Raw genomic sequence first — 27,476 nt, forward strand, 5'->3', positions numbered from 1 at the left:
GGGTTTCCTGCAACCAAGATGCCAAGATCATGGATATACATTTACAAACCTATAATTGGTCTATAAAATAAAAATAAAATAAAATGTAATTAAATAATAATAATAACAAAAATAATATTGTAATTGAAAACGCAACCATATTATTATTACATATATTATTATATTATTATTATTATTATTACAACTAACAGAACTAAAAAAACATTTTATTTATGGTGTGTTTTTTTCTCGTCATGCTATATCTGGTCATATTCAGTCTAATTGTAGATTACGATAGAACATACAGTATGCAGCAACATATTTCACCCAAATAGTTATTTTTATGCAAGGTATTTATATCAGAACTGTTCACATACAAGTATATTTAGGCACATTGTTTACTAATTAGTGCATTTAAATGACAGCTGTTAGGAAGCAAAATGTTGCATCAGTGTTTTTTCCGCTAGAGGACAGAAATGATCAGACATTAAGATAATTGAATATTTATTCATTAAGCAGATGCTTTAGTGAAAAATTAATAAAACAACACATTCAGTACAGTTAGCATGAATACAAAGGCACTATAAATTCGGGTTGAATATACAATCTGACATCATCCAGACCTGATTAATTTAATTATTTAAATTAAACTGATAACATATGTAATGTATTATGTAAAACTAAATAATATAATAATATATACATTTATAATATATAATTGCTGCTGTAGCGTTGATGATGTCAGGAGTGATTGACTCTGGTGTGGGCGGTCTTATGTTATTAAAGTGAACTCCTCCTCCTCCTATTCACTGCATCCACATTCTCTCCATTCATCAGTGGCTTCACTACAGTCGCTGATCATTCACTCACTTTTCTGTGAATTCTGGAAGAAAATGCAGAGACAATGAGAGAGAAAATAAAGCCATAAGATCTAGAGAGGTCAATCTTAATTTCAACAACTTACTATCAAAACTACCATTAGAAATAAAATGTGCAAAATAATTCTTGTAGTGCCATATTTTCAGTATAGTACACATTTGTTGCTGAAAAGGTCACAATAAGCATAGAAATATATAATAGACATCTCCCTCTCTTCTCTGCTCTAGCCTTTTCATTTTCCTTTGCTCTCTGGTTGTTTATTGAATGAATGAATGAATGAATGAATGAATGAATGAATGAATGAATGAATGAATGATGCACTTATATAGCGCTTTTATTGTGTATTGCTGTACACCCAAAGTGCTTTATATTCATGAGGGGGTCTCTCCTCAACCATCACCAGTTCATTGCCTCACAGCTGTCTCTACTCTCTTCTTGATTTCTTCGCTTTATATTCTTTCCCTTCTTGTCACTGTGGATTTGCATTACTCACGCTACCTAAGTTTGAGCTGAATTAACTGCAGAAACAGAACAACAACAGAATGCAGGAGGAAGAACTGGTGGATCGTTATTACATTCAAAGATTTGAGATACTCCACCTCTTGACCTATCATATGAAGACATGTTGCGCAAAACTCCAAAGCACAAGGTAAGCATACCTCCTGAAACTGAGGATCAGTAGTTATGATCAAGAGGGTCTCCCCTCGAGTCGTCTGATCATGCTGTGGTTTCTTTTGGATTGGTCAGGAACGTATCCATATACTTTGCAACCTGCGCCCCCTCAATCGGCCTACGACCAGCTCCACGTCTTGTTCTCTGAATCTTCCTATTCAGAGCACCATTCCACATGTAGTCATCTCTCTGGCCTCCGGGGTACTTGCTTGATTTCAGGCTGATAAGAGTATGTCTTTATCGCTCCAACCCCCGCCGCACACATCCACACGTACGGTACATCATCAACGGGGCGTTCTGTTAATATTCAGCCTTTTTCTTGAGTGGCCATCTCAGAGTGACAGAATCGAGTTCCGGTCTTCCTTCACTATGTCAGTGTTCCTTCCCTACATGATCACAGCATCACACAGAATCGAGGAAGGAAAGCAGGAAGAATAGAAATGAGGATCACTGATGAATTGCCATAAAGCTTCATCAAAGGTGTGTGCGTGGTTTTCATATATGAGAGCAAGCATTGGTAAAAGTGAAACTACCACATATACATTATAAGAATGTTATATTAATTAATGTAATATGGTTGTTGATAACTGTAATATGGCCTCAGTATGTTTTTCAGCTTAAGTTTGCAAAATGTGTATAGCTTAACAAAGATAGATAGCATAATTATTCATTACTTTAGGAAGTACATTTCCAGCGGACAATAAGGAATCATCTTTCTGTTTTAACTTTCTCTTATATTGTGGAGGGTGTTGTGAAATGGTGAGCGACGTTTTCAGGGTGTATATGATACTACGAGCAGCTTTTTATGTTCTGCATGTAGGTGAATGTATTATCAGTGGCACTGTCTGTGTGAGATGAAGTGTCGTTGTTCATAGGATAGCAGTGCTGTATACGAGTAACAGTCAGGACATCCTACAAAACATGATGTCCAATTTACAACAAGTGTCTGTCTGGTCAAGTGGTTCTATGGTACTTACTAATGCAGCTGCGTATAGACAGAGAGAAGGAACACAATATACAAGAACTGAACCTGATAGTAGCGTTCAGGTGTTCTGACATGCTGGAAACGTGGTATACATGACAATCTATTTGTATTTTTTTATTATTTATTATTACTTTTTAAAGAATAAGTTTAATCTAACAAGAGACAGCACACTGAAGACTTATAGGCCTATAGGGCCTGCGAGCTGCGACTAACCACAGAAACGACCAACAGAATGAATGAAGACTGTGATCCTTATTACAGACAGAAAGTCTGGAGATACTCACCACCTCGGATAATAAACCAATAGAATTTCTTCGTTGCATTTATTGTTGATCAGTTAACGGGTGTTACTAGGGTCGCAGTCTATGTTCAATTCTGGGGTTTGTGATGGTCAGAGATCCAGTCTGTCATGTCCAGCTTCAGTCCACTGTCTCTGAATACCCATGAAGAACATCCTCATGCATGGAAGTGATATCTTACAGTTCCCTCCTTTTGATTTGAGTTATGAGATCATCTTCAGTTCCACAGGTTGCCACTCTCTTCAGATCACTTGTCTGTATTTTAGTAACACCAGTGTTTAGTTTGACTTCTTCATCTCCCTCCACCCCGCTGACACTATCTCAATCGCGCTTCATGACACAGGAGCACCACAGAAACAGAAATGAGGAGATTATGACTGAGTGAACAGATAAACATGGACAGAAAACACTGAGAAGACACTGTGTGATTCTTCACATGTGCTTCCAATAATCAAGTTTGTCATCTCTTTTCTTTAATAGCAATTTACAATAATGTTAACATAGGAAAAACACATAAATGTATGCAAGGAGAAAAATCTGTCTAAAAAACCAGTACACATATCATACCCACTACTAAATAAACCGTCCTCCCGCATATTTAAAATCTTCATGCAGCTCTGTTTCCATACAATGAATATATTGTCATGACCATCTCAAAGATCAAAAAATGTGTAAGGACACCAGAAAGGCAGCATATAATCTTTCCATATGACTTGTGCGCTATAAGTCTTCTGAACCGTTACTTCAACAGCTTTATGTGCAATTTAAAAGGTTATTTGATTAAAATATTCCACTTTGCTACAGATTTTAAATCTCAGTCTTTTCACACAGTAAAGCTATTTTTTTTCTGTCGCTTTAGCAGCTGTAATACGTACGTACGTTGGTCCCTAGCAGCGATTCTTGCGTTGATGGTAAGTCACAAAAAACAATCACACCAGTAGCTAGCTGCTGCAATCACCAGGAGAACAACACCAACAATCCCTTGCAACAACAATCCCAGCTACAGCCAGCTGGAGACAGACCTGGTTCTGTAAATGATAAACAGAGACAGTCATTAGTGTGACTGTGTGTCTGATATATACTCATAACACTAGAAACATCAGCACTGTGCATAACCTGTTAGGTATAATGTTTATGATACTTATAGTATAAGCAATGAAAACAGAGCTTAAATTAGCAGTTGCTGGACAGCAGTCAGTGGCAGTTCTACACTGAATTACAACCCCCCACCCCCAAAGGAAAAAAAAAACGCCACAAAATTCTGCACAAACAGTTATATATTATTACATTTTTACATAACGTCTGAGATTTTGGTTTATGAAATACAATTTGAAAAATAGCACGATTTCAATTATAATTACACAGATTTGAAAATTCTGTTTGCAAATTACAGGGCCAAACGTTACCCAACTGATGGAACTAAATAATAACTCAACTTGTAACAGTTTTGTTGCAAAGCACGATATTATGGTGAAATTAGATCTCGTGTTTGTTGTTTAAAACCAAATTATTGTTGTATAAGCATAGCAAGCATCATAGCAAAAAGGCTAACAAACTTAAGAGTTATATCCACCAATTAACATTAGCCCTTCATTCATGAGAGAACATACATCAGAGAGAACATAGTTGCATACCCCTTTATCTTTGCTCATTTCTCCTCTTCTTCTTTTCTTTTTTCCCCTTTTATAAAGTTGGGCACCTGATTGCTCTTGACCTTTTCCTGTCCATCTCTGTGTTTATTTGGCACTCGACAATCAACGATTTGTCACACTGTCACTCAAGATCAGAAGTCAAGACTAAACAGGTGACCACAGAATCACATTTTATAGTACCTATGTTTATGAGCCATTTCCACACAATTCAGGAAAACAAAAATGTGCAGGAAACTATAGACCTGTATTTATAATCATATGAATGAAATGTGCGTTATTTGGAAGTTAGTCGAGGTGTGACTAACTTTAACCCACTAATTCCTTCAGAGTATTGCTCTATACAGTTAGATCCCCCATTCCCCCCTCTTGTCTGTTCCATTGGGGAGAGACCAAAAGGGGAACTGTCCCCTGCACCATGCCCCGCGCCCCCTTTAACACACCGCTTCTGTGCAAGGCACCTTCTCAGCAAGCAGGGTCACCCAATTTCCCAGTTCCCCACACAGTGAAATGATAGCTAATTATAAAACCAATTTGCGGCGGTGGCCCAAAATGCCGCCCCAGGCAGCTGCCCGGTTCGCCTGTGCCAAAAACTGCTACTGACAGCAGTTCTTATTATTACAGTTCTATGTTTACAGGTGTAAGTAATTTTATATAATTCACAACAAATTGTTTAAAATAATAAAAGGTCCGAAGAAGAAGTTATGAGCTCTTGGGAAGTTACTGTATGACATTCACTGTACACTGAAGTTCTTATTTAAAGGAAAGGTTTGCTTCCTCGAAATGTCCACAACATCTGGGAATTATTCACAGACAACTGATAAACCCCCCCCCCCCAAAATCATCAATACTTCAGTTACTAAGTTCATGTTGAGTTACTCAACCACTGACAGTAACAATGTATTTCTGGTCCTATGGTCTGTTTGTTGCTGCTGATTTTCACTTTATAGTGTCCAGAGTCTGTGGTTATGGTGTTTGTGATGGTCAGAGATCCAGTCTGATGCTTCAGTTTCAGATCTGTCTCTTAATCTCTCATCAGTGTCATCATATAATGTGGAGCTCTTGGCCTCTATACATGTTTTAACGCTATAAGTTTTCCTTCATCTCCAAACCTCACACACTATTCAGCTCATCTCCGGTTAGTTGAGGAACATCAATCCTGAAGAATGACAGGACCTCCCTCTTCACTGGACATGAGCTTCATGTCAGTTACCACCAGCATCAACAAGCAAATGGTGACTCTGCACAACAAGTCATATTAAATTACCGGATTAAGTTAAATCTCTGTTACAACCATAAGGACAAATGCAGATAATAAAAGTAATGCACAACTGTGATATTTTCATATTCAAAATTCCATAAGACCTGCTGAACACATTACAAGTCCTATTGCTGCTCCTTTGATCTCAGTTTAATTGTAGCCAGCATCCGACCATCACTGATACAAGCCCGCCACGGCCTATAATGATGACACATTCCCTCCCAGCTGCATCAAAACACTTTATTCATGGTTTGAAATGGAGAATGCACACCGCCACAAAAAACTACCATCACCTCCCAATGAACCAGGGCACTCTGTCTGTCTCCAGCGAGTAAGGAAGACCCTAGGGATTAACCCACGCAGGCTGCGGGTCTGGCAACATCCCTGTCCGTGTACTGAGACGACTGTGCTGCCACAGTGACGATATCCTACCAGATATCTTCAACAACCTCGCTTAGCCAGGCAGTCGTCCCCACAATGTATCAAATCCACAAACAATACATACAGTACTAAAGAAACACCTGTGTCCTGTCGAAATGATACCATCCCATTGCATGACTCCAGCCATGATGAAGTGCTTTGAGAACCTTGTTTAACCCCTGGTCACGTTAGCATGCCGAGCCTTTTGCAATTTTTTATAAATATATCTGCCTTGTATGGTGAATCATAAATACACCTCAGATCAAGATTTATTCAAAACAACCGTTGCTGACTGAAGTGAGTTTTGAGCTCAACTTATTTTAAAAAGTCTTTAATGCTGGTGTTACTGCTGTTAGTTTTGTTATTGAAATGTGTCACGCTGCGCTGACGATCTTTCCATGCGCGATAAACTGTACTTTTGTTCATAACCACTCCCCTAGTCCCCCAACTGGGCCACTTTGGCCACAGGTTTTTTTTTTCGTCCCGAGAAACCCAGGTCCTTGGACCCCAAGGAAGCAGCAAACGAGGCATGATGAAAGCCCAGAAGTGACATGGAAACGCGACTGCCCTTTGGCATGCATAGGCCACCACGACCGATTTTGTGCCCAACAATGGAAATACGTGCTTACAGAGGCATCTCACCTGGAATCCCAACACCCGGTCACTCGTCCAGAGAAGGCACCGCAGCGCCTACACTGTTCTCGCCCCGGTCTGAAAAGAGCAAGTCCTCCCCTCCACCCATCTCACCCAATTCTATAGGTCAACCATTGAGAGCGTGCCGATCAGCTGCATCAACACTGTCTGGTATGGGAACCGTTGTGCAACCGCTGAAGACCATCCAGCGGACGAGAACACAGCTGCAAAGATCATCTGTGCCCCTCTCCCTTCTACCCTGGACATTTTCCTTACAAGATGCTCCAGCAAAGCCAACAGTATCGTGAAGGACCTCACCCATCCCTCCCACAGTCTCTTCCAGCTCCTACCATCAGAAAGACGGATGTACTGGAGCATCAGAGGCCGCTCCGCCAGCCTGCTCAACTGTGAGAGCCCTGAACTCTAATCACAGCGCGCTCCTCTAAAACCCCACACAAACCCCCACCTACTGAAACATGGACCATCTCACCTGCTCCACCCCCAAACACCCTCCAAACTTACCACATCACAGGAAAAACTGTCTGAAACTTCTTTTGTGCAATTCGAAGAGTTCTACACACAGGTGAGTGGGCCTGTACAAACCACCTGCAGTAACACACTCTCCTCTATGTGCACTACACACTTTTCACACACACTGCTGTGTGAACATTATCCCACAAAAGACTCAGTAATATGTGTGTTTACATGCTCATGCACTACAGATCACCTTGCACTGTTCCCTAGCCAACTGCTTGACTTACCTATTTTCTCTTTGCACATGTACAGTATTTATATGAAGCATCCGTATAGTTTGTATAGTTCACATTTTTTTTAGTTTATGTATAGGTAAACATTTATATATAGTATATTTATAGTCAAAATCTGTCAGTAGGTTAGTTGTGTATAGGTTTATTTTACTCCATTGTTGTATGTCTGTATTTATGTAGTCCCGGGGTCCTGTGAGGCATGACATTTCATTCAACTGTATGTCCACACATGTAGCGGAATGACAATAAAACTCGACTAGACTTGATAAATAAACTTCTAATTATTTAAAAAAAAAAAAAAAAAAACTAAAAGTATGGTTTTTGTGTTTTTTTTTTTTTATTGGTGAATAGGTTAATATATGTTAATATTCATATGCATTGATCTCAAAAACATGATTTTTGAATCTGAATCGCTGATCTCGGAGAGTAGCCTAATCGATTTAAAACGCTAAGAATCGTATGAATCGCGATTTCTATAGCAAAATACATACACATTAAATTACTACAAGTACAAATTAATGGAGAACTTGAACAGTGTTTGTGTCTCACATCTCTCCCTTCACACGCTCCATATTACCCGCCGAGAATGTCACAGGATTGCAGCTCGCGCTCCGTTCGTCTCCTGACGAAGCTGATGTGTGATCTCTTCCCTTAGGACTCGTGGCCAGTAATTACTAAAGTAAGTAGTTTTTACTTGGTCTGTAGTTTTTTTCAATTGCTCTCTGCTTCCCCCCTTACTGCCGGCGTTTACGCTGGGCAGTCGGAAAAGCCTGGGTATTTATTGCATGCGACGGAAAGCAGAAATGTAAGTGTCCTAAATCATACGCCTGTTCCGTTGAATGAAATGTGTTTATCATGCTTTATGAACTGAATGTATGAATGAAACTGTTAAAATAACCACATCATTAACAACGACTTCTTGAAATAAGAGCGCAAGTGATAATCAGGATGCATAGAAAGTAGCGTTTGTTGCTTTAGAAAACAGACATACTGGCCGCGTTTTCTCTTCAGAAAATAATCATGGAGAGGAAAGATAAATGAGCTACCCTTAGCATTTTATATATTTTCTGTTGTGAAATGAAGATAGGAGATACTAGAAGTTTTCACACTGTAAAGAGAAGTGATCTGCGCTCTCATAGATGTGCCGGCTTTATCTGCAACTAAAACTGAATACAAATAAAGAATGAAACTGATAAAAAGCTTAGAAAAAAAAAAAACCACCAATAAATAAATAACATTGTATGATGATGCAGTGCTAACTGACACCATTTATTTCAGTACATAAACTACATAAAGTACTATTTATACTACTAATAGTATAAGCTCAATTAAAAGTAGTATATAGAAAACAATCATAAAATTTATCATTAGGAACCAACCCTCATCGATTACAAACCGACGGATGATTATGTCGAGAAGCAAGTGTATTTGGGATGTATCTTCTTACCAGTGCTACGGCCTAAAAAATAATAAAAAAAGTTAGAATTCCTTGGTTAAACAGAAAACAAAAAAAAATAAATATATATAATAATAAAATACTTTGATAAAGACTACATAGGGCGACATATACCATATAAGCACTGATTAATTACGTCGTGACATTTCTGTCACTTCGCAATTATGAGTCGGGCATCGTGACTGCGCGCACTGGTGTTTACCAAGCAATGGGTTAGCTTATACTCGAGCTAGTACTTTGTAAAGCTCTTTTTTTTTTAAATCTGGGCTTGACATACCAGTTTCGACCAGTAATCGGAGGGGGGCCATTGACGCGGGGATGATCTGTCCTTTTTTTGCTCTGGTCTTTGTTTGTTACTTTGTCGTTAATATGCTGCATTTTTTTACCACTTACATTAGAATTTTGTCTAACCCGGGTATATCCTTCCGTCAGCAATCGGCTGGCGGCTTGTCTGACGCACCTGGCTCCCTGAACTAGAACTCGCTCTCGTTACCCACCCTATTTATTCTGCTCAGATCTCACTTTTTACTCTTTGTCGTGTGTGTTGCTGTGAATGCCCTATGGCGTTTTGGGGGCTTCGGCGTTCCGTCCTGGTCCTCTTTCTGGTATCGAGCTTCGATGATTTGTCTTCCCAGTTGGTTTGTGACGTGTGCTTTGGGGCCCTACAGAGGGTTTTCGCGACTTTATCTTCTGATTCTCGAACCCTGGCCGGGTTTTTGACCCCTGTTGCTGGTCCGCCGTTCTCAGCCCTGTCTGCACCTCGACTTGAACCCCCCCCCCCCCCATCTGCTTCGACTACTCTCCCTGCCTCCACGTTTCGGATTCTTGCCTTCCTCCTCTCCTGGCGCTTACGGACAAAGCTGAGCGCATTACCCTGGCATGCGGTGCAGTTGGGAGAAGTTAAGACTGAGCGATTTTTTTTCCCAGAGCTGGTTTTTTGTTTGTTTCTGGACATTAGGGCTTTCGCCTTCCTTCTGTTAATAAATAGTGTACCATTTTCAGCCTTATCCCTCTTGGGTCCTTACCTGTCTCTGACACCACACACTGACCAAGGAATGGACCCAGCGGAAGGCTCAACTTGGCAGTCCTGCTTTGGAGCATCAGAGAGCGATGTTGGGCCGTCACGAGATGGAACTGTCTTCCACCCGTCCTCCCCCATCCCTGTAGATCGCCATTGTTGGCTCAAATCGCTGATTTGGTGGGGTCGACTCGATCCGTCTTCACTTGGGAGATTTTCGTCTTTACCACCTCCGGGCCTCTCCACCTCACATTTCTCCTCTGAGCCGAGAGTGAATACCCCCCCCCCCCCCCCCCCAGCTATGCTGGTGCGAGCCTACTAGTTGTAAACTCATTACATTGATTCCAGTGCGAGGGTGGTTGCTTTTCTCTACAAGCTAGAAACCTACACGTCAGAAGTCTCCAAGGTGTCCTAAGTCATCTCGCCGTTGCTAACGGTAGAGCACGTGATTGGGGTACTGCTGTATGAGAAATCACATCGGCCAGGTGGCTGTTGCCGAGTGTCAGTTCTTTTCAGGCGGAGATGAATTAAAACGTTTGATCAGTCTGTTTTTGGCAAGGAGGCTTCTCGACTTTAGCGCATCTTCAACCAGGGCAGACATTCGGTGGGCTGATTACTCCAGTGCAGGTCCGCACCCTGGCCCGCTACTTGAGGAGGAAACACCGAGGCCCTGATCGCTTTGTTTTTTAGAGGGGCTTAAATGACTCCATCAAAGATGAACTATATGCCCACAAGCAGACCCACGGACCAGGCACATCTGCCCCTCCATCCCAGCAGTGCCGAGGCGTGGTGAGCCATATTGCAGTTGGATTCGCTTGCTGCAACCTCACTGCCCACGGGAGAACCAAGACACCGTCCTTTTGGAGTGCCTTTGCCTGTATTGAGGCAGATCAAGGGACATCAAGCTCACTCCTGTCCTGCAAAGGCTATTCGTTCACATCAGAGAGTTATTTGAGTGGTACTGCCATTTCCCCCTCTCAAGGTCCACATCTCTCTGTGTCTCTGTTCATTAACCACTATCTGTTTAAGGCTTCAGCACTCGTTGATTTTTGAATCTTGTGGATCAGCCCGACAGAGGAGGAGCCCACCGTACCCGACAGAGGGAGTCCTATCTCTTTTCCGAGGGGCAACCGTGAGGCGCGCACTCAAGCGAGGGCATTCACTTGAGGAGCGATTGATGTCCCGCCGCACGCCCCACGGGGCCAGGATGCGGCACCCAAACTTATTGAGGAGGATTGGGCGGCCCCCACGCCTCTTCCACGGCAGCTTGGATCCAGATACCCATCCAACCCCTGAAGCACCTCTCCTCACTATAGTCGCCCATCTCCTGGACCCACTATAGTACCCGACGGCCCAGCTCACACCAAGCCCAACCCCCAGCCCCAAGCCACTCATGAGCATGTCTCAGTATCACTGCAATATTACGTGCTCGTTGCCACCGTTCTAGTGAGTGTTTGAGCTCGTCTGACCTCCGGCCCCGGGACCCACCACAAGGAGCGACCTCCTAAAGCCTTCCTAGTCGGTATAGTTTCCATCTGCCCCTTTTAGTTTTGGGTCATCCCTTGGCTTGGCTGGTTAGGCATGGGCCCGTCCCCGCCCCCACCCCCCGCCGACAATTTAATTCCGAACCCGACCGCTCCGCGAACACCGAACATCCGACGACATCGGAACAAACCCGCCGCCCGAACATTTACCCCCGACAGCCCCGAACATTTACCTGGGCAGACAATTTAGTTTTGTCATGGAGTAGTCATTTAGCCACCAAACCATTGCCTTCTGTCTGCTCCCTCCCCCGGTCTCTGTTTTTCTGTTTCCCCCTACAGGCAGGAGGAGGGGGGCTCGAGTTCCTCTTTCTCGATGACTTCCGTTACGGGTTCCATGCTTTGTTATGGCCTGCATTTCTGGCGGTTTTCTTCAGCATGTTCCTCCACTTTTCTGGTTTGTTTATTTCATTTCCCCACACCGACCTGTTTTGTTTTGATTGTGCCACCTCTCCTCTCCAGCCCTGATTGTTGCCTTCTTCTCCTCCTAGTGCCGTTGTCTCGTACTCGACGACGGTTGTACCAGCCTCACCTCTCCGAGGGACGATCCCAAAGCTTCCGATATATTTCCCACCGAGCGATGGAGAAGTATTTAGTGATTCTCTGGCAGCCAGGTTATTATTTCATCATCCCTCTTCTTCCTCGCTGGGAGCGGGGTCTTTTTTTCGTGTAAAAGAAGGATAGCTCTCTGCGCCCCTGCATTAGATTATCAAGCGTGTTTGAATGACATCACAGTTAAGAACGCGTTACACTCTGCCGTTGATAGTCAATGCGGCCTCTCGATCTTTGCAAGGGGCCGGTTTTTCACGAAAATGGGATCTTCGCATGGCTTACCATCTAAGTGCGGGATCAGGGACGGGGGACGAATGGAAGACCGCATATTTAACACGCCTGCGTGGGCACTTTCGAATATCGGGTTCTTCCCTTTAATCTTTATCCACCGCCCCAGCTGTCTTTCAAGCACTTGTCAAACGACGTGCTGAGGGGGACATGATCGACAGATTCGTTTTCATTTATTTGGATGACATCTTAATTTTTCTCTTCTTCTTTTCAGGATCATGTTGTCCAGCACATCTGACAAAGTGCTTCAGTTGCGGGCTGTTAGCGACAGCACAGCTGTTCGTTTAAGGCGGAGAGAGAAAGTGCGAGTTCCAGGTTCAAGTCAGTTTTTGTTCTTGGGACACATCATCTCTCTGGGGGGGAGGTCGCATGGACCCTGCGAAGGTGAGGCCGTCTCCGACATGGCCGGCACCTGATTCCCGTTAAGGCGTTTACAATGGTTCCTGGGTGTTCGCCAATTTTTATGTGAGGCGATTTCATCAGGAACTTCGGGCAGGTGGCGGCCCCCCTCTGACCGTGCTAAACCTCCATCCAAAGTCAATTTCTGTTGGTCAGCGGACTCTACGAACAGACGGCGTTCAATGAATTAAAATGTAGATTCACCTCAGCCCCCATCCTGGTGACTCCAGATCCTTAACCGGACAGTTCGTGGTGGAGGTTGGTGCGGTGTCGGTGCCGGGTGCTCTCCCAGGGTTATTCTCCTTAGATAATAAACTGCATCCATGTGCTTTGTTCACACCGTTTGTCTTCCGCAAAACGAAAAACTACGACCTTGGTGATCGCAAGGTGTTTGTCCAAAGTTGGGGGGAAATGGCTTTGGGGAGTGGGGAAGTCACGGTGGCTGGCTGGAGGAGCGCGTTCCCATTTTTGGTGTGGGACTGACCACACAAAACCTGGAGTACAATCTGGTCTGCACGCCGGCTTAATGCCAGACAGGCTCAGTGGGCGCTCTTCTTTGGGCGCTTCGACTTCACCCTCTCTTACCAACCCTGGTCCAAAAAACATTAAACCCGACGCGTTGGTCATGTCATGTCTTCTCTTCTCCATGGCGATCTCCCCCCGACACTATAAATACCTCCGGGCATGCGTGCTGGGGGGCGCTTACACTGGGGAATCGAGAAGCTCGTCCAGACGAGTGCAGTGCCAGGAGGGAGTCGTCGGGGTGCCCGCGGGTGGTGTCCCACGGAGGTCTGCTCTTTCTGTGCCCGACTCAGTTCGCTCCGCCTTGCTCCAGTGGGGTCACTCCTCCAAAATCATGTGCCACCCAGGAGTGATGGAGGTCGCGGGCTGCCATTCGCCAGCAGTTTTGGGGGCCTGCCATGGCGGAGGACATACGCCGGTTCGTGGGGGCGTGTTGTTCTGTCTGTGCTCAAAATAAATCTTCTCACTTCTCCTCCCTGCTGGTCTGTTAATGCCGCTTCCCATCCCGTTCCCGTCCCTGGTTCCATATTGCCCTGGATTTCGAGGTTGGACTCCCTCCATCCAGGTTGGCAATATGGTGATCTATCCACCGTAGAGGATCGCTTTTCCAAAGCGGTCCACTTCGTTCCCCTTCCTTAATTCCCCGAGGCTAAAGAAAACAGCCCGCCGGGTGGTCATTGATCACGTCTACAGGATTCACGGCCTTCCGGAGGACATGGTTCTGAAAGGGAGGGGCCCCAGTTCGTTTCGCATTTTGCGAGTCTGTCGTCAGGCTGTTCATCCACGAACCAACAGATGATTCCCTGGCCTGGCATCCCAATTAAACCCTCCTCCTGGAGTCATCAATCTGACGGGGGGGCCGGAACAGATATGCTCACAACTCGGATTACCGGGTCGTCTTACATGGTATTCCCCATTCATGTGTAGTCTAGGGTATCAGCTCCCTCTGTTTTCTTCCCAGGGGCACTGAGGCAGCTGTCCCCTCATTTCAGGCTTTTGTTCAGCGCTGTCGCACCACCTAGAGGTTGATGCCTCATTATGGTGTGCGGACAACGCGTAGGCTCTCCACCTAAGTTCGTTGCACCATACCATATTTCCAAGGTCATCAACCCGGTGATGGTCCGTTCTTCGGTTGCCCAATTCTCTTCGTCATGTGACCACCCTTTGTCTTTCATGTGTCCAAGATTAAACCTGTCTTGTGTTTCTCCCCATTCCCTACTGTGTCTTTCCCTGTCATTCCCCACCCCCCTCCTGTTATGGTTGACGGTTCTCTCATGGGGTATAGGGTTAGGAGGAATCTTAGGACTCCAGCGTCATGGGCGGGGACATCAGTACCTAGTGGACTGGGGAGGGGTAAAGGTCCGGAGGAGAGATGTTGGGTCCCAGCTTCGTGACGTCCCTGGACTGTTCGCGTCATCAACGGAGTTTCACCAACGTGATCCTTCTTCCTCTGGTGCGCCAGGAGGCGACGCCTGGGGGAGGGGCGGGATTGGGGTACTGGCAGGACTCGGATTATGATTGTCCTTTTTGTTCTTCTCGTTTTTTACTTTTTATTTTTTCGTTTTCTGCTTCATTTTACTACCCGTTTTATTCGTTTTGTTTCCATTTTTTTCGCTCTCTCGTTGATTTTTAATCAATTTTTTTTCATTTTTTTCTTCCGTTCACTCTAGCGCCAGCTGATCTGTGACTCAGCAATCTGGGCTGCGGCTGTTTCCCTCTTTCTCTCGTAATCATCCTATTTATTCTGCTTGATTTCACTACTCTTTGTCAGCGTGTTATGTGATTTTGGCTTCGGTTCCGGCTCCTGGTCCTCTTTTCTGGTCTGAGCGATCCATGATTTGTCTGACCACGTTTGGTTGTCAACGTGTGCTTTGCCCTCAGAGGTTTTAGTGGGACTGTTCTTCTGATTCTCGACCTGCCTGGTTTTTGACCCTTTTGCTGCCGCCCGCTGTTTCTCAGCCCTGTCTGCACCTCGCTTGACCCCCCGTCTGCTCGACTACTGTCACTGCCTCCGTTTCGGATTCGTTGCCTCCGGCCTGGCACTACCGGAAAGCTGAGCGCATTACCTGCCGCGGTTGCAGTTTTGGAAGTTAAGACTTGAGGCCATTTTTTCCAGAGCTGGCGTTTTTGTTTTTCTTGACACTTAGGCCTTTGCCTTCCTTCTGTTAATAAGCTACCATTTTCAGCCTTATCCGCTCTTGGTCTCTTACCTGTCTGGCAATGCCATAGCATCATTATAAACTAGCATCTAACAATGTACAAAAGGTTTTTTTTTTTTCTTTGTCTAACCTATGGTTCTCTAACCATAGAGGTTGCTGTGTAATGTGCCCCCTGACTAAAGCTTTACAAAGATTTAGGGGAAGCATTTAAATAATCCTGTGAATGCACTTAAAAGAGTGCAGCGAATCGAACTGTTATAATCGAATCGAAAATCAAAATTTAATTGTGAATTTGAATCAAATTTAATTGTGTTCTAGAATTTGCAAAAATCGTCTTGAATCAAAATCGAAAAACCTGTGGATCATGAATCGAATCGCTACCTACCACAAGATTCACAGCCCTAACTGAAAGATATCAAAAATAAATATATCCTCACCATTAAACAGTAACTGTTGAATTTCATATTTGAAGTCCCAGGTTTTTTGATGACCTCCATTTATACAAGTCCAGAGTGTTTAATTCTCATGTTTGTTGAGTTGTGAGAGAAATCCAGTTTGATCCAGCTGCAGGGTCTGCCTGTGAAACATCCCTCAGTGTGTCTGGGATAGGAGGTCACTTTTCCATTGATTTGAAGCAATGACTGGATCTCCAAACCTCCATAGTATCAGGATAAATCCCTGTATTTCAGTTGAGATCAGATTCAGATTGACAGAATTCCCTCCATCACTGACACTGGCTTCACTTCATCTTCATCAGCACCAAACATACCTGCAGAACAAACAAACCATTTAACAGAGATTAAAAACTCATGTTAACACTGCTGGTATGAAAATGAACAAAATTAAACTGAATTTAGTTGACTTATTAGGTGTAATAAAGAAAGCAGAGAAACAACATTCTCTGCTTTGATCCCACTGGCGCGGATCGACGCGAGCAAGAGCAGAGGGCAATTTAAGTTCATTGAGTTGGCTTCACGTCTGCACAGTGGCTCGAGGGATTGACAGCAGACGAGAGGAAAACACTGAGAGTGGCAAAAAAATTTGCACACGGGGCATCACTATTAGCGTTAACTTCTCATTCCCTACTCCTGCTGTAGAAGTTGATGTAATTGACTCCTGGAATCGACTCTCGTTTACTTACAGGGTCAGCAATAAGAATAATTACAAAGATTGTAAGTTTAATTACAAGAATAATATGCCTGTGTGTGGCCCAGTGTTTCAGATAAACATAAGAATTTTTACACTCTGTTTCCATCCAACTGAAGCTCCATTTTTATAAAATGACAGGAGATAGTGAGCAGATGGTGTCAAGAACCAAAAAGGAAAAATACAAAAGAATCCAAAGACAGTCCGCAGTCTTCTAACACCATTATATAGACTGATTTTATGATCAGGTACAGTTGAGTTCAACTTTAGTGATAGTAAATTGTTGCTGTATGGAAAAAACTGTGCAAAAAAATTCCTTCAAATTTAGTTGTATTACAGGAAAGGAAAACTCATAGTTAGTAAGTTTATCATTCAATAATGGTACTAATAAGCACACAAAAATACTTTTCAATTTAATTTAAACCAAACTTAAATAACACAAACAAAAAAACACTTAGGCCTACCATTCTGTTTCGTTATATTCTTTTGTTAGACCCAGGTCCACTAGTGGCCTCACATGTTGTCTGTTCGAAACCTATATTAAATGTCAGGAGTAACACTTCTAAGGGTCCATCGGTGTTTAAAAAAAAAAAAGGATTTTTTTTTATTATATATATTTTTTAGAGAGGCTCCCAAAGGCATATTGGTGTTGTCACACTGGGCTCCTTTTGCGGTGCCCCCCGTCATGCCCTCAAAGTCACGGGTCGATTTTGCGTGTGTTCCCGGTGCCCCTCGGTTCATGGGCGTCGCTAGGCCATCATTTTTAGGGGAGGCTATAGCCCCCCTAAAACGGGGAAACTGACCACTCAGCCCCCCTACTTACCTCTCTTCGAGATTACGGATTACATAAAACTGTACACGAATTTGTGAATCGCACCCGGTCACCCTTAAATTTTCATATGAAAACGCGCACGGCAGACTTCGATCGGCTCCTCCCCGTCTTTTAGCGCGTTCTTCAATCCAGACTCAGCGGCACAGAGCGAGGAAAGAAAACAGAGGGACAAGGTGGGTGTTTATCGATAAGATGGTGAAATATCATATGTGCAGTTCTTGGTCATAAATACATCTACCAAAATATCATGAGGGGAGCAATCAGTTCCACATGTAATTTCACTGCGTTCACCCCTCATCACACCCACAGGTTGTTGCCCCCAGAGAAAAATAAAGCAGCATATAAAAACACACATGCTTATAAAACGTTGTTGCCATTTTTATATTTCAACTATATATATATATATATATATATATATATATATACATGGGCACGTGCACACATAGACATCAAAGGGGGCTTGAGCACCTGCCCTTTTTCTTCCTCGAGAGAAAGTGTCCTTTTTCTGGGGAGTGATTTTTTTTTTTTTTTAATAAATGATATATGTATAATATGTGCTTGTGTGTGTGTGTTTCTGTCGTTGTTGCGCACAGCTTTGCCCTGTCTAACTAATAAAAAAAATCTAAATATCAGGTCTAGTTTAGGAATGTTCCGATGAATTTCTCCTCTCCCCTCCCTCTGCATCACGGCAGTGTAGCACACATTGATTGGCAAAAGCACATCACAGAGCAAAGAGCCACAAAAGGAAAACCCCTCCCTCCCTTTCCAGTTGTGTGGTTTGTCTTGGTGTGGAGGTGAGTGATGATGAACAAAAGACTAAGGTACTGTGCCTCGAATTTACAGCTAATGATCCAAAAAAGACAAATATCGAAGGCAATTATAGTTAATTTTGTCTCGCTAACATCCGTGGCTCATGAGAAAGCTACGATGTAAGTTAGGCAATAGGAAGTCTAGTAGGTTAGACCAGTGGTACATTCTTTTACTGCATGATTCAGTTTATTAAAATGCATTTAGAATAATCACAAAATTCAAGATATTGGGCCAGAAGTGTTGTGTGTATATATATATAGTTTATCAGTATCACGCGAAGACCAGACGTTTTTTTTATTTTTTTTTTTCTAAAAAGCAGCATGGTTTACAAATGTGCTATTGATTTTATAAAGCAGTTCAAAATAAACAAGAATTTAATATTAAGATACTTAAAATTTTAGACACAATATTGACTGTTTTGCTCTATTTTTGCAACAAATATAATCCCGATTTGCATCTCTGAGCAACATGACAGTGTTTCGTTCCTGAATGAAATCAGCTGTTTGAAAATGATTTGGTTCAATCGCAAGGACTCATTTTATTAAACAGTTAACTTGCTGCCACCTACTGACAGTTTTAATTTCACTTTTAAAGTATATTTTCATTTAAAAAATAAATAAATAAACCATTTCAAATATGAGTATTCAAAGTTTTATGTTTAAAATATCAAAAAAAAAAAAAAAATTTAGTATTAATGCATTTGTAACTGCCTGGTTAAAATGCATTCATGTCCCTGCATGAATCAGTGTAAATGCATCTACTGTAAATGCCCCAGCTTCTGTTGTTTTTCTCTGCATTATTATTCTAACTGACTAATTCAATTAAGAATTTGACTGAAAAGATGGTGCACACTTTAGAATGGCTTTGAAATGTAAAAATGCCAATAAAATGTAAAAAATCAATATTTAAACTTATTGGAAAAGATTACTTTCTATCAATGCTGTGAATATGAAGAATATCAAAAACTTTAGAAGTCAGTGTCCATGGTAGTCCATAAGATATCAGCAATAATGCACTGAGCAAAATATAATCTAATTTATCGATATTATCCCAGAAAATATTAAGGTATATTTTTTGCCAATATCGCACACCCCTAATATATTTAACGTTTTGATTAGAACAAAATTAAAATAAATATGAGAAGTGCCCTATTTTTGCACTTGAGCCCTCCCCCTCAAAATGTCTGTGCACCGTCCCTGTATATATATATATATATATATATATATATATAATATATATATATATATCCATTTTCATTTGACATTATACCCTCATTGGGGGCTGAGCCCCCCTAAAATGAAAAACCTGGAATCGCCCCTGCCTCCCCTAAAATGAAAAACCTGGAATCGCCCCTGCCTTTTACCCTCTCGTTTCCAATTTTACAGCTCTTACGAAAATCAACCATGGCTTTACTACAAATAAAACATTTTTTATTAATCTAGTGCTATGATGTTCAGCGGAGCAACGCATGAATACACTCCAGGCTCACTCCTGCTCGAATCCAAGGCTAATCGTCTAAAATGCATGCGCAGGTTACTTTATTTCCTGAACAAGTGCGCACCCGAGTCCGTGCTGCTTTCATATTCATGCGAACCATGCCATGAGTTCGAGTGGTATTGCATGTGTAAAATATATTAAACATAAATTTACTCATGCATATGTGTCTACTACATACATCCACATTTATATGGGAGCATCAATGTACAATATATATTCAATAATAAGGATCAAACAATTAATATTTATTTCGATTTAATTACTAAATATCTCTTTTTTTGTGAATGTATTTGGACAAGTTTGTATGTAGCTCCTTGTAAAGTACTTGTCCTTGTGTTGTATATGCACCTTCTGTGAACATTTAATTTTCCTCTCTGAGGACCAGATAAATAAATAAATATCTTTATATATTTGTATGCTTCATCAGTATAGCCAGACAATGCATATATTGCTGTATATTGAAAAATATAAGTACTAGTTTCCAATACATGTAAATGTAATATGTAATATATCACATTATATATGTTATTCAAATATATTCTTGTTTCGTACGGGTTGACCTCAGTCGAACCCGCTAGAGTGAAAGTGTCCGGTGTCCGACAGATAGTCTACGACAAGATTATCAGCCCCTGCCAGGCTGGTGGTGTGTTAATTTCCCACCCTGCCTGGGGGAACTGAAGTCATTATCTCATCTTTATTTTTTAGTTTTGCTTCAGAATAACACATTAAAATAGAATAAACTGCTTTTACCTGGTTTCAGTTAATTTATACATAACATAGCCTACATGTAGGCTACCTGCACCTTCATAAAAGGATTCAAATGAGCCGTCTAACGATCCAGATCCATGGATGAATTCGATCACTGTTATAATGATTACTGAACTAAGGAATGAAAAGAACATCATCCATGGAGCACTGTTTCCAGTGTCGAAGTGAAACCGACAAAAATAAATAAACAGAAATCGCGCACCTTACCGCACAATAGTAGTAAAACCTCAAACAATTTCAAAGTGCTCTTCATATTGCTATAGATTCCAGAAAAAAATCTGATTTCGATGGTTATTATTGTTAGTTTCTACACCTCACCCAATCGATTTTTACAGCAACGATTGTTAACCAAAAGCTCTAAATACCCACAGAAGAAGTGTTTTTAATGACACTGAAACTTCGAGGCCCCGCGCACAATCTCCAGGTGAAGTCTGTATATGGGCTTCACAGAGTCAAGAGAAGAGTCGCTTTTCTGTCCAAAGAGCGATTCGCTTAATTTGCGTGTCGGAATCTTCGAACCCTAAATCTGATCCAGTTATATTTTCAAACACACAATCATGCAGGGGCATGCAATATGAATTAGCTATTTTCGAGAAAACAAAATACTATGCAACTTTGACACATTATCCTATATTCATACTGGCATTTATTGCCAGGCTATATGGGTGAATTAATTTATTATAGAAAGAAAATCAACACATGATATACACGCACTTGTAATTTCTATCGCTAGCCCTAACCCACCCCACACCATAACCCTCACAGGAAACTGCAGGCAATTTTTGAAGTTTGAAAAAAACACAGTTTAGTATGTTTTTAAGCCATTTGGTTTAGGACTCAAAAAGCTGTTTTTTTTTTTTTTTTTTTTTTTTTTTTTTTTACTAGCACCAGATGGCGCGCTGTTTTCTATTTTTGAATCACCAAATAAAAAGCTTTTCAGCAAGACAACCACAGGTAATACAACAATTATTTAGATTTTTCTGAGGATTCAGCTTTTATGTGAACAAAACCAGATGAGCGTTTAACCAAACTCGTGTTAAAACACAAACACTGAAAGCAGTCTTCAGTTTCAGGGGATAATTATCAAGAGATAATCAGATGCTTTAGTGAAAAATAATAAAACAAACACATTCATACATCAGCAGCATGAATACAAAGGCACTATAAATTCGGGTTGAATATACAATCTGACATCCAGATCTGATTAATTTAATTATTTAAATTAAACTGGATAACACATTTAATTTATTATGTAAAAAAGTTAATAATATAATAATATAAAATATTTATAATATATAATTGCTGTTGTAGCTGCTGATGATGTCAGAGTGATTGACACTGGTGGGCAGGTCTTATGTTATTAAAGTGAACTCCTCCCCTCCTCCTTATTCACTGCATCCACATTCTCTCCATTCATCAGTGGCTTCACTACAGTCGCTGATTTATTTCACTCACTCTCTGTGGATTCTGGAGAAGAAATGCAGAGACAATGAGAGAAAATAAAAAGCGACAAAGATCTAGAGGTCAATCTAATGCCACCAACTTACTATCAAACTACCATTAGAAATAAAATGTGCAAAATAATTTCAGTGCCATATTTTCAGTATAGCACATTGCTGAAAAGGTCTCAATAAAGCATATAAATAATATAATAGACATATCCCTCTCTTCTCTGCTCTAGTCTTTTTCATATTCCTTTGCTCTCTGGTTGTTTATTGAATGAATGAATGAATGAATGAATGAATGATGCACTATAGCACGCGCTTTTATTGTGTATTGCTGTACACCCAAAGTGCTTTATATTCATGAGGGGGTCTCTCCTCAATCATCATCAGCTCACTGCTGTCTCTACTCTCTTCTTGATTTCTACGCTTTATATTCTTTCCCTTCTTTGTCACTGTGATTTGCGCTATTCACGTCCACACACAAGTTTGAGCTGAATTAACTGCAGAAACAGAACAACAGAATGCAGGAGGAAGAACTGTGAGCGTTATTACATTCAAAGACTTGAGATACTCACCTTCAACATAAATGAAGAATTTACTGCATAAGGTACTTCCTGAGCTGAGGATCAGTAGTTATAGAGTCCAGCGTGATCAGCTGTGATGTTTTTGATGGTCAGGGATCCATTCGCCTCGACCAGCTCCAGTCTGTCTCTGGAATCTCCCATCAGGACCATCATGTGTAGTCATCTCTTCTGGTCTCTCCTTTGATTTCAGCTATGAGGTATCTTTATTTCCAAACATCCACCGTATCTCATCACCGGTCTGTATTTCTGTTTTAGTCTCTAGAGTGACAGAACCATTCTCCTTCACTGTCAGTGTCTTCACTACATGTCACAGCAGCACACAGAAAGAGGAGAAAAAAGAAAGAATAGAAATGAGGAGCATTGATAAGTGAGTAAAGCTTCATTAAAGGTGTGTGCGTGTTTCATATATGAGAGCAAGCATTGGTAAGAATTAACTACACATTAAATATGTGATTTTAAATAATGTAATATGGTTATTGACAATGTATATCAGTATTTTTTTCAGTTATTTACTTTAAAAATGGTTAGCTCACCAAGATATCATTATTATTATAACTTTAAGAAGCACATTCCACTGTACAATAATGATCATATTTCTTTATTTTGGGGTTGTTGTGATGTGAAGACGTTTCAGGGTGTATATGATACTACGAGAGTTTATGCTCATGATGTGAATTATTATAGCACTTCTGGAGATGAAGTTCTTGTTCATATAGCAGTGCTGGATACAATTAACATCAGACATCCTACAAAAATGTGTCAAGTTACAAAACAATTCTGTCACGTTCTATATTTAAAGAAATCATAGAAGAGATAAGGAACACGATATACAAGAACTGAACCTGTATCTCTTGTGTTTTGACGTGCTGCAAACATGTGATACGTGACAATCTATTTCTATTTTTTTTATTTCATTATTACACAGAAAGTCTGGAGATACTCACCTCTGATATAAACAATAAATCTCTTCTTGCATTTATTGTTGATCAGTAACTTATAGGGTCCAGTATGTTCAATTCTGGGGTTTGTGATGGTCAGAGATCCAGTCTTCATGTCCAGCTTCAGTCTGTCTCTGAATACCCCATGAAAAACATCCTCATATGAAGTGATATCTACAGTCCCTTCTTTGATTTGAGCAATGAGATTGTCTTTATTTCCCTTCCACTCTATCAGATCACTTGTCTGTATTTTAGTAACACCAGTGTTTAGCTCGACATCGTCTCCCTCCTCCCCTGACACTGTCTCCGCTTCATGACACAGGAGCACACAGAAACAGAAATGAAGAGATTATGAGTGAGTGATCAGATAAACATGACAGAAACACTGAGAAGACGCTGTGTGATTCTTCACATTTGCTTCCAATAATCAGTTTGTCATCTCTTTTGGTTTAATAGCAATTTACAATAATGTTAACATTGGAAAACACATAAATGTATACAAGGAGAAAAATCTGTCTAAAAACTATTACAAATATCATACCTAGTACTAAATAAAACAGTCCTTATTTTAAAATCTTCAAACAGCTCTGTTTCATACAATGATATTGTCATGACCATCTCAAAGATCAAAAATGTGTGTAAGACACCAGAAATGCAGCATTAATCTTTTCCACATGACTTGTGCTCTATAAGTCTTCTGAACTTATGCAACAGCTTTATGTTCAATTTAAGTGGTTATTTGCTTAAAATATTCCACTTTTCTACAGCTTTTAAATCCATTCTTTCACACAGTAAAGCTATTTTTTTCTGTCACTTTATCAGCTGTAATACTTACGTACTTCAGCGATCTTGCGTTGATGGTAAATCACACCAGTAGCTGCTGCAGCCACCAGGAGAACAACAACAACAATCCCTGCAACAACAATCCCTGCTACAGGAGCTGGAGATAGACCTGGTTCTGTAATGTTAAAAAGAGACAGTCATTAGTGTGAATGTGTGTCTGATATATAACTAACACTAGAAACATCAGCACTGTATATTCTGTTAGGTATAATGTTTATGATACGTAAAGTATAAGCAATGAAAACAGAGATGAAGCTTAAATTTAAATGATCAATTGCTAAACAGCAGTTGTTATTATTATAGTTCTATGTTTACAGGTGTAAGTAATTTGATAAAATTCACAATAAATTGTTTGAAATAATAAAAGGTCAGAAGAAGAAGTTATGAGTTCTTAAAGTTACTTTATGACGTCACTGTACACTGAAGTTTCTTAATTTAAAGGAAGGTTTGATTCCTCTAAATGTCGCAGCATCTGGAATTTTTCACAGACAACTGATACACAATCAATACTTCAGTTACTTACTTCAGTTGAGTTACTCACCACTGACAGTAACAATGTATTTCTGGTATATGGTCTGTTTGTTGCTGCTGATTTTCACTTTGTAGTGTCCAGAGTCTGTGGTTCTGGTGTTTGTGATGGTCAGCGATCCAGTCTGATGATTCAGTTTAAATCTGTCCCTTAATCTCTCATCAGTGTCATCATATAAAGGTGGGCTTTTGGCCTCTATATCATGTTTAGCTATGAGTTTTCCCTTATCTCCAAACCTCCACACTATCAGCTCATCTCCGGTTAGTTGAGGAACATCAGTCTGAAGAATGACAGGACCTCCCTCCTTCACTGACATGAGCTTCATGTCAGTAACACCAGCATCAACAGCAGATGGTGACTCTGCAAAAATCACATTAAGTTACACGATTAGTTCATCTTCTGGTTACAACATAAGGATATATATGCAGATAAATAAAAGTAATTGCAACTGTGATATGTCATGATAAAAATTCTGTAAGGACTGCTGAACACATTACAAATAATATTTTCTGGTTTACTTTGAATATCAGTTTAATTGTAGCAAGCCATTCAGACCATCACTGACTACAAGCCCCTGGCTGTCATGAATTCTGTCCCTAGACTTACATCCGACTGCCACAAGAGGCGACTGCCACAAGAGGTTGCCTCTTCATTATATTGACTCTCACACCACACAGACTGTTACATGTCACTCTGGAATACAGTTCCCATCATTCATTGCACTGATTACACACACAGCTGAATTCAATCAGACACGCTTTATAAGTCCTGGACTTCCTCATTCAGATTACCTAGTATTGTTCTGCATTTATCACTCTCCTAGTGTTAGCTGCTTTACTGAGCCATTCCATGTTTCTGTTTAGTCTCTAGTATTGATCTGCGGTTTATCACTCATAAGCTGCTTTACGGAGCCTAAATTCTAGTTCTAGTTTAGTCTAATCATTTCATGTTATCTTGTTTCCTGTTTCCTTATTCCTGCCTGTGTATCTTGGATTAACCCTTGTCTCACCACTTGGATTCTATTTGTACCTCGTCTGGACTATTTATCATGTTTCTGGATTACCCTCTTGTCAAGCCCTCTGGATTCTGTTCACCGATCAATGAACTATGCCAGCCCTAGGAATACTCTTTGTCTTGTCTTATTTTTAAAATGTCGTCTTTAATGCTGGGTGTTATTGCTGTTAGCTTTTTGAAATGGTCTGAGGTGCTAACGTCTCTCCAGGCACGGAGAAACTCCGCCTTTGTTCATGATGGGTCGTTTTGGCCCAGGTTTTTGGATTTTGACAAAGGTGTAAAGATCATCAGTGCCCCTCTCCCCTCCATCCTGGACATTTTCCTTACAAGATGCTCCAGCAAAGCCAACAGTATCGTGAAGGACCCCACTCATCCCTCCCACAGTCTGTACCAAGTCCTAAAAACCACCAACACACTACCAACAGGTAAGGGAGCATCAGAGCCCGCTCCGCCAGACTGCTCAACAGCTTTTTCTCCCAGGCTGTGAGAGCCCTGAAATCAAATCACCCTGCCCTTCTCTGAAACCCCACACAACCTCGCCAACTCCTGAAACATGGACCATCTCACCTTCTCCACCCCCCAAACACCCTTCAATCTTACCACATCACAGAAAAAATATCTGAAACTTTTTTTTTTTTTTTGTGCAGTTCGAAGAGTGCTACACACAGGTGAGTGGGCCTGTACAAACCAACTGTAGTAACACACTCTCCTCTATGTGCACTACACACTTTTCACACACGCTGCTGTGTGTACATAATCCCAAAAAAGACTCAGTAATATGTGTATGCTTACATGCTCATGCACTACAAATCATCTTTCACTGTTCCCCAGCCAGCTGCTTGACTTATGGTGTTTCTCTTTGCACATGTACAGTATTCATGTGAAGCATGTGTTTTTTTTTTGTTTGTTTTTTTTAGTTTATGTATAGGTAAATATAGTATATTTATAGTCTAAATTTGTAAGTAGGTTAAGTAGGTTATGTGAAGCATTCGTATAGTTTGTATTTTTTAGTTTATGTATAGGTAAACATTTATATATTGTATATTTATAGTCAAAATCTGTCAGTAGGTTAGTTGTGTATAGGTTTATACTGTTTTACTACATTGTTGTATGTCTGTATTTATGGTCCTGTGAGGCACAACATTTTGTTCCACTGTATGTCCCCACATGTAGCGGAATGACAATAAAGCTTGACTTGACTTGAAAAATAAGTTTCTAATTATTTTCAAAAACTCAAAGATATTCAAAAATAAATATATCCTCACCATAAACAGTAACTGTGAATTTCATATTTGAAGTCCCAGCTCTTTGGAGGACCTCTATTTTATAAAGTCCAGAGTGTTTAATTCTCATGTTGTTTGATTGTGAGAAATCCAGTCTGGATCCAGCTGCAGTCTGCCTTCTTGAAATATCTCAGTGTAACTGGGATAGAAGGTCACTTTTCCATTGATTTGAGCAATGATTGGATCTCCAAACATCCATTTTATCTGAATAACTTCCTGTATTTGAGTGAGATCAGGGTTCAGAGTGACAGAATACGCCCTCCATCAAGACCACTGGCTTCACTTCATCTTCATCAGCAGCAAACACA

The 27,476-nt window shown here is 41.0% G+C and overlaps 1 protein-coding gene across 2 annotated transcripts; it reads right to left on the reverse strand.

Moving 5' to 3' along the window:
• Positions 1–750: 750 nt before the first annotated feature.
• LOC109079957 lies at positions 751–27,256 on the reverse strand. 2 transcript variants are annotated; one of them, XM_042756061.1, is made up of 6 exons: positions 27,151–27,256; positions 24,884–25,231; positions 24,335–24,457; positions 23,506–23,808; positions 22,553–22,861; positions 751–862 (listed from the first exon to the last, which is right to left on the reverse strand). In XM_042756061.1, exons 1-5 carry the CDS (start codon positions 27,236–27,238, stop codon positions 22,752–22,754), a joined length of 972 nt encoding a protein of 323 aa, XP_042611995.1. In that variant the 5' UTR covers positions 27,239–27,256; the 3' UTR covers positions 751–862; positions 22,553–22,751. The 2 variants fall into 2 exon arrangements, with proteins under 2 accessions (XP_042611995.1, XP_042611994.1); XM_042756060.1 differs by lacking the exon at positions 751–862 and adding an exon at positions 21,684–21,999.
• Between the last annotated feature and the right edge of the window lie 220 nt (positions 27,257–27,476).

This window comes from Cyprinus carpio, unplaced genomic scaffold, assembly GCF_018340385.1.
Source record: "Cyprinus carpio isolate SPL01 unplaced genomic scaffold, ASM1834038v1 S000006785, whole genome shotgun sequence".
Lineage (NCBI taxonomy): Eukaryota > Metazoa > Chordata > Actinopteri > Cypriniformes > Cyprinidae > Cyprinus > Cyprinus carpio.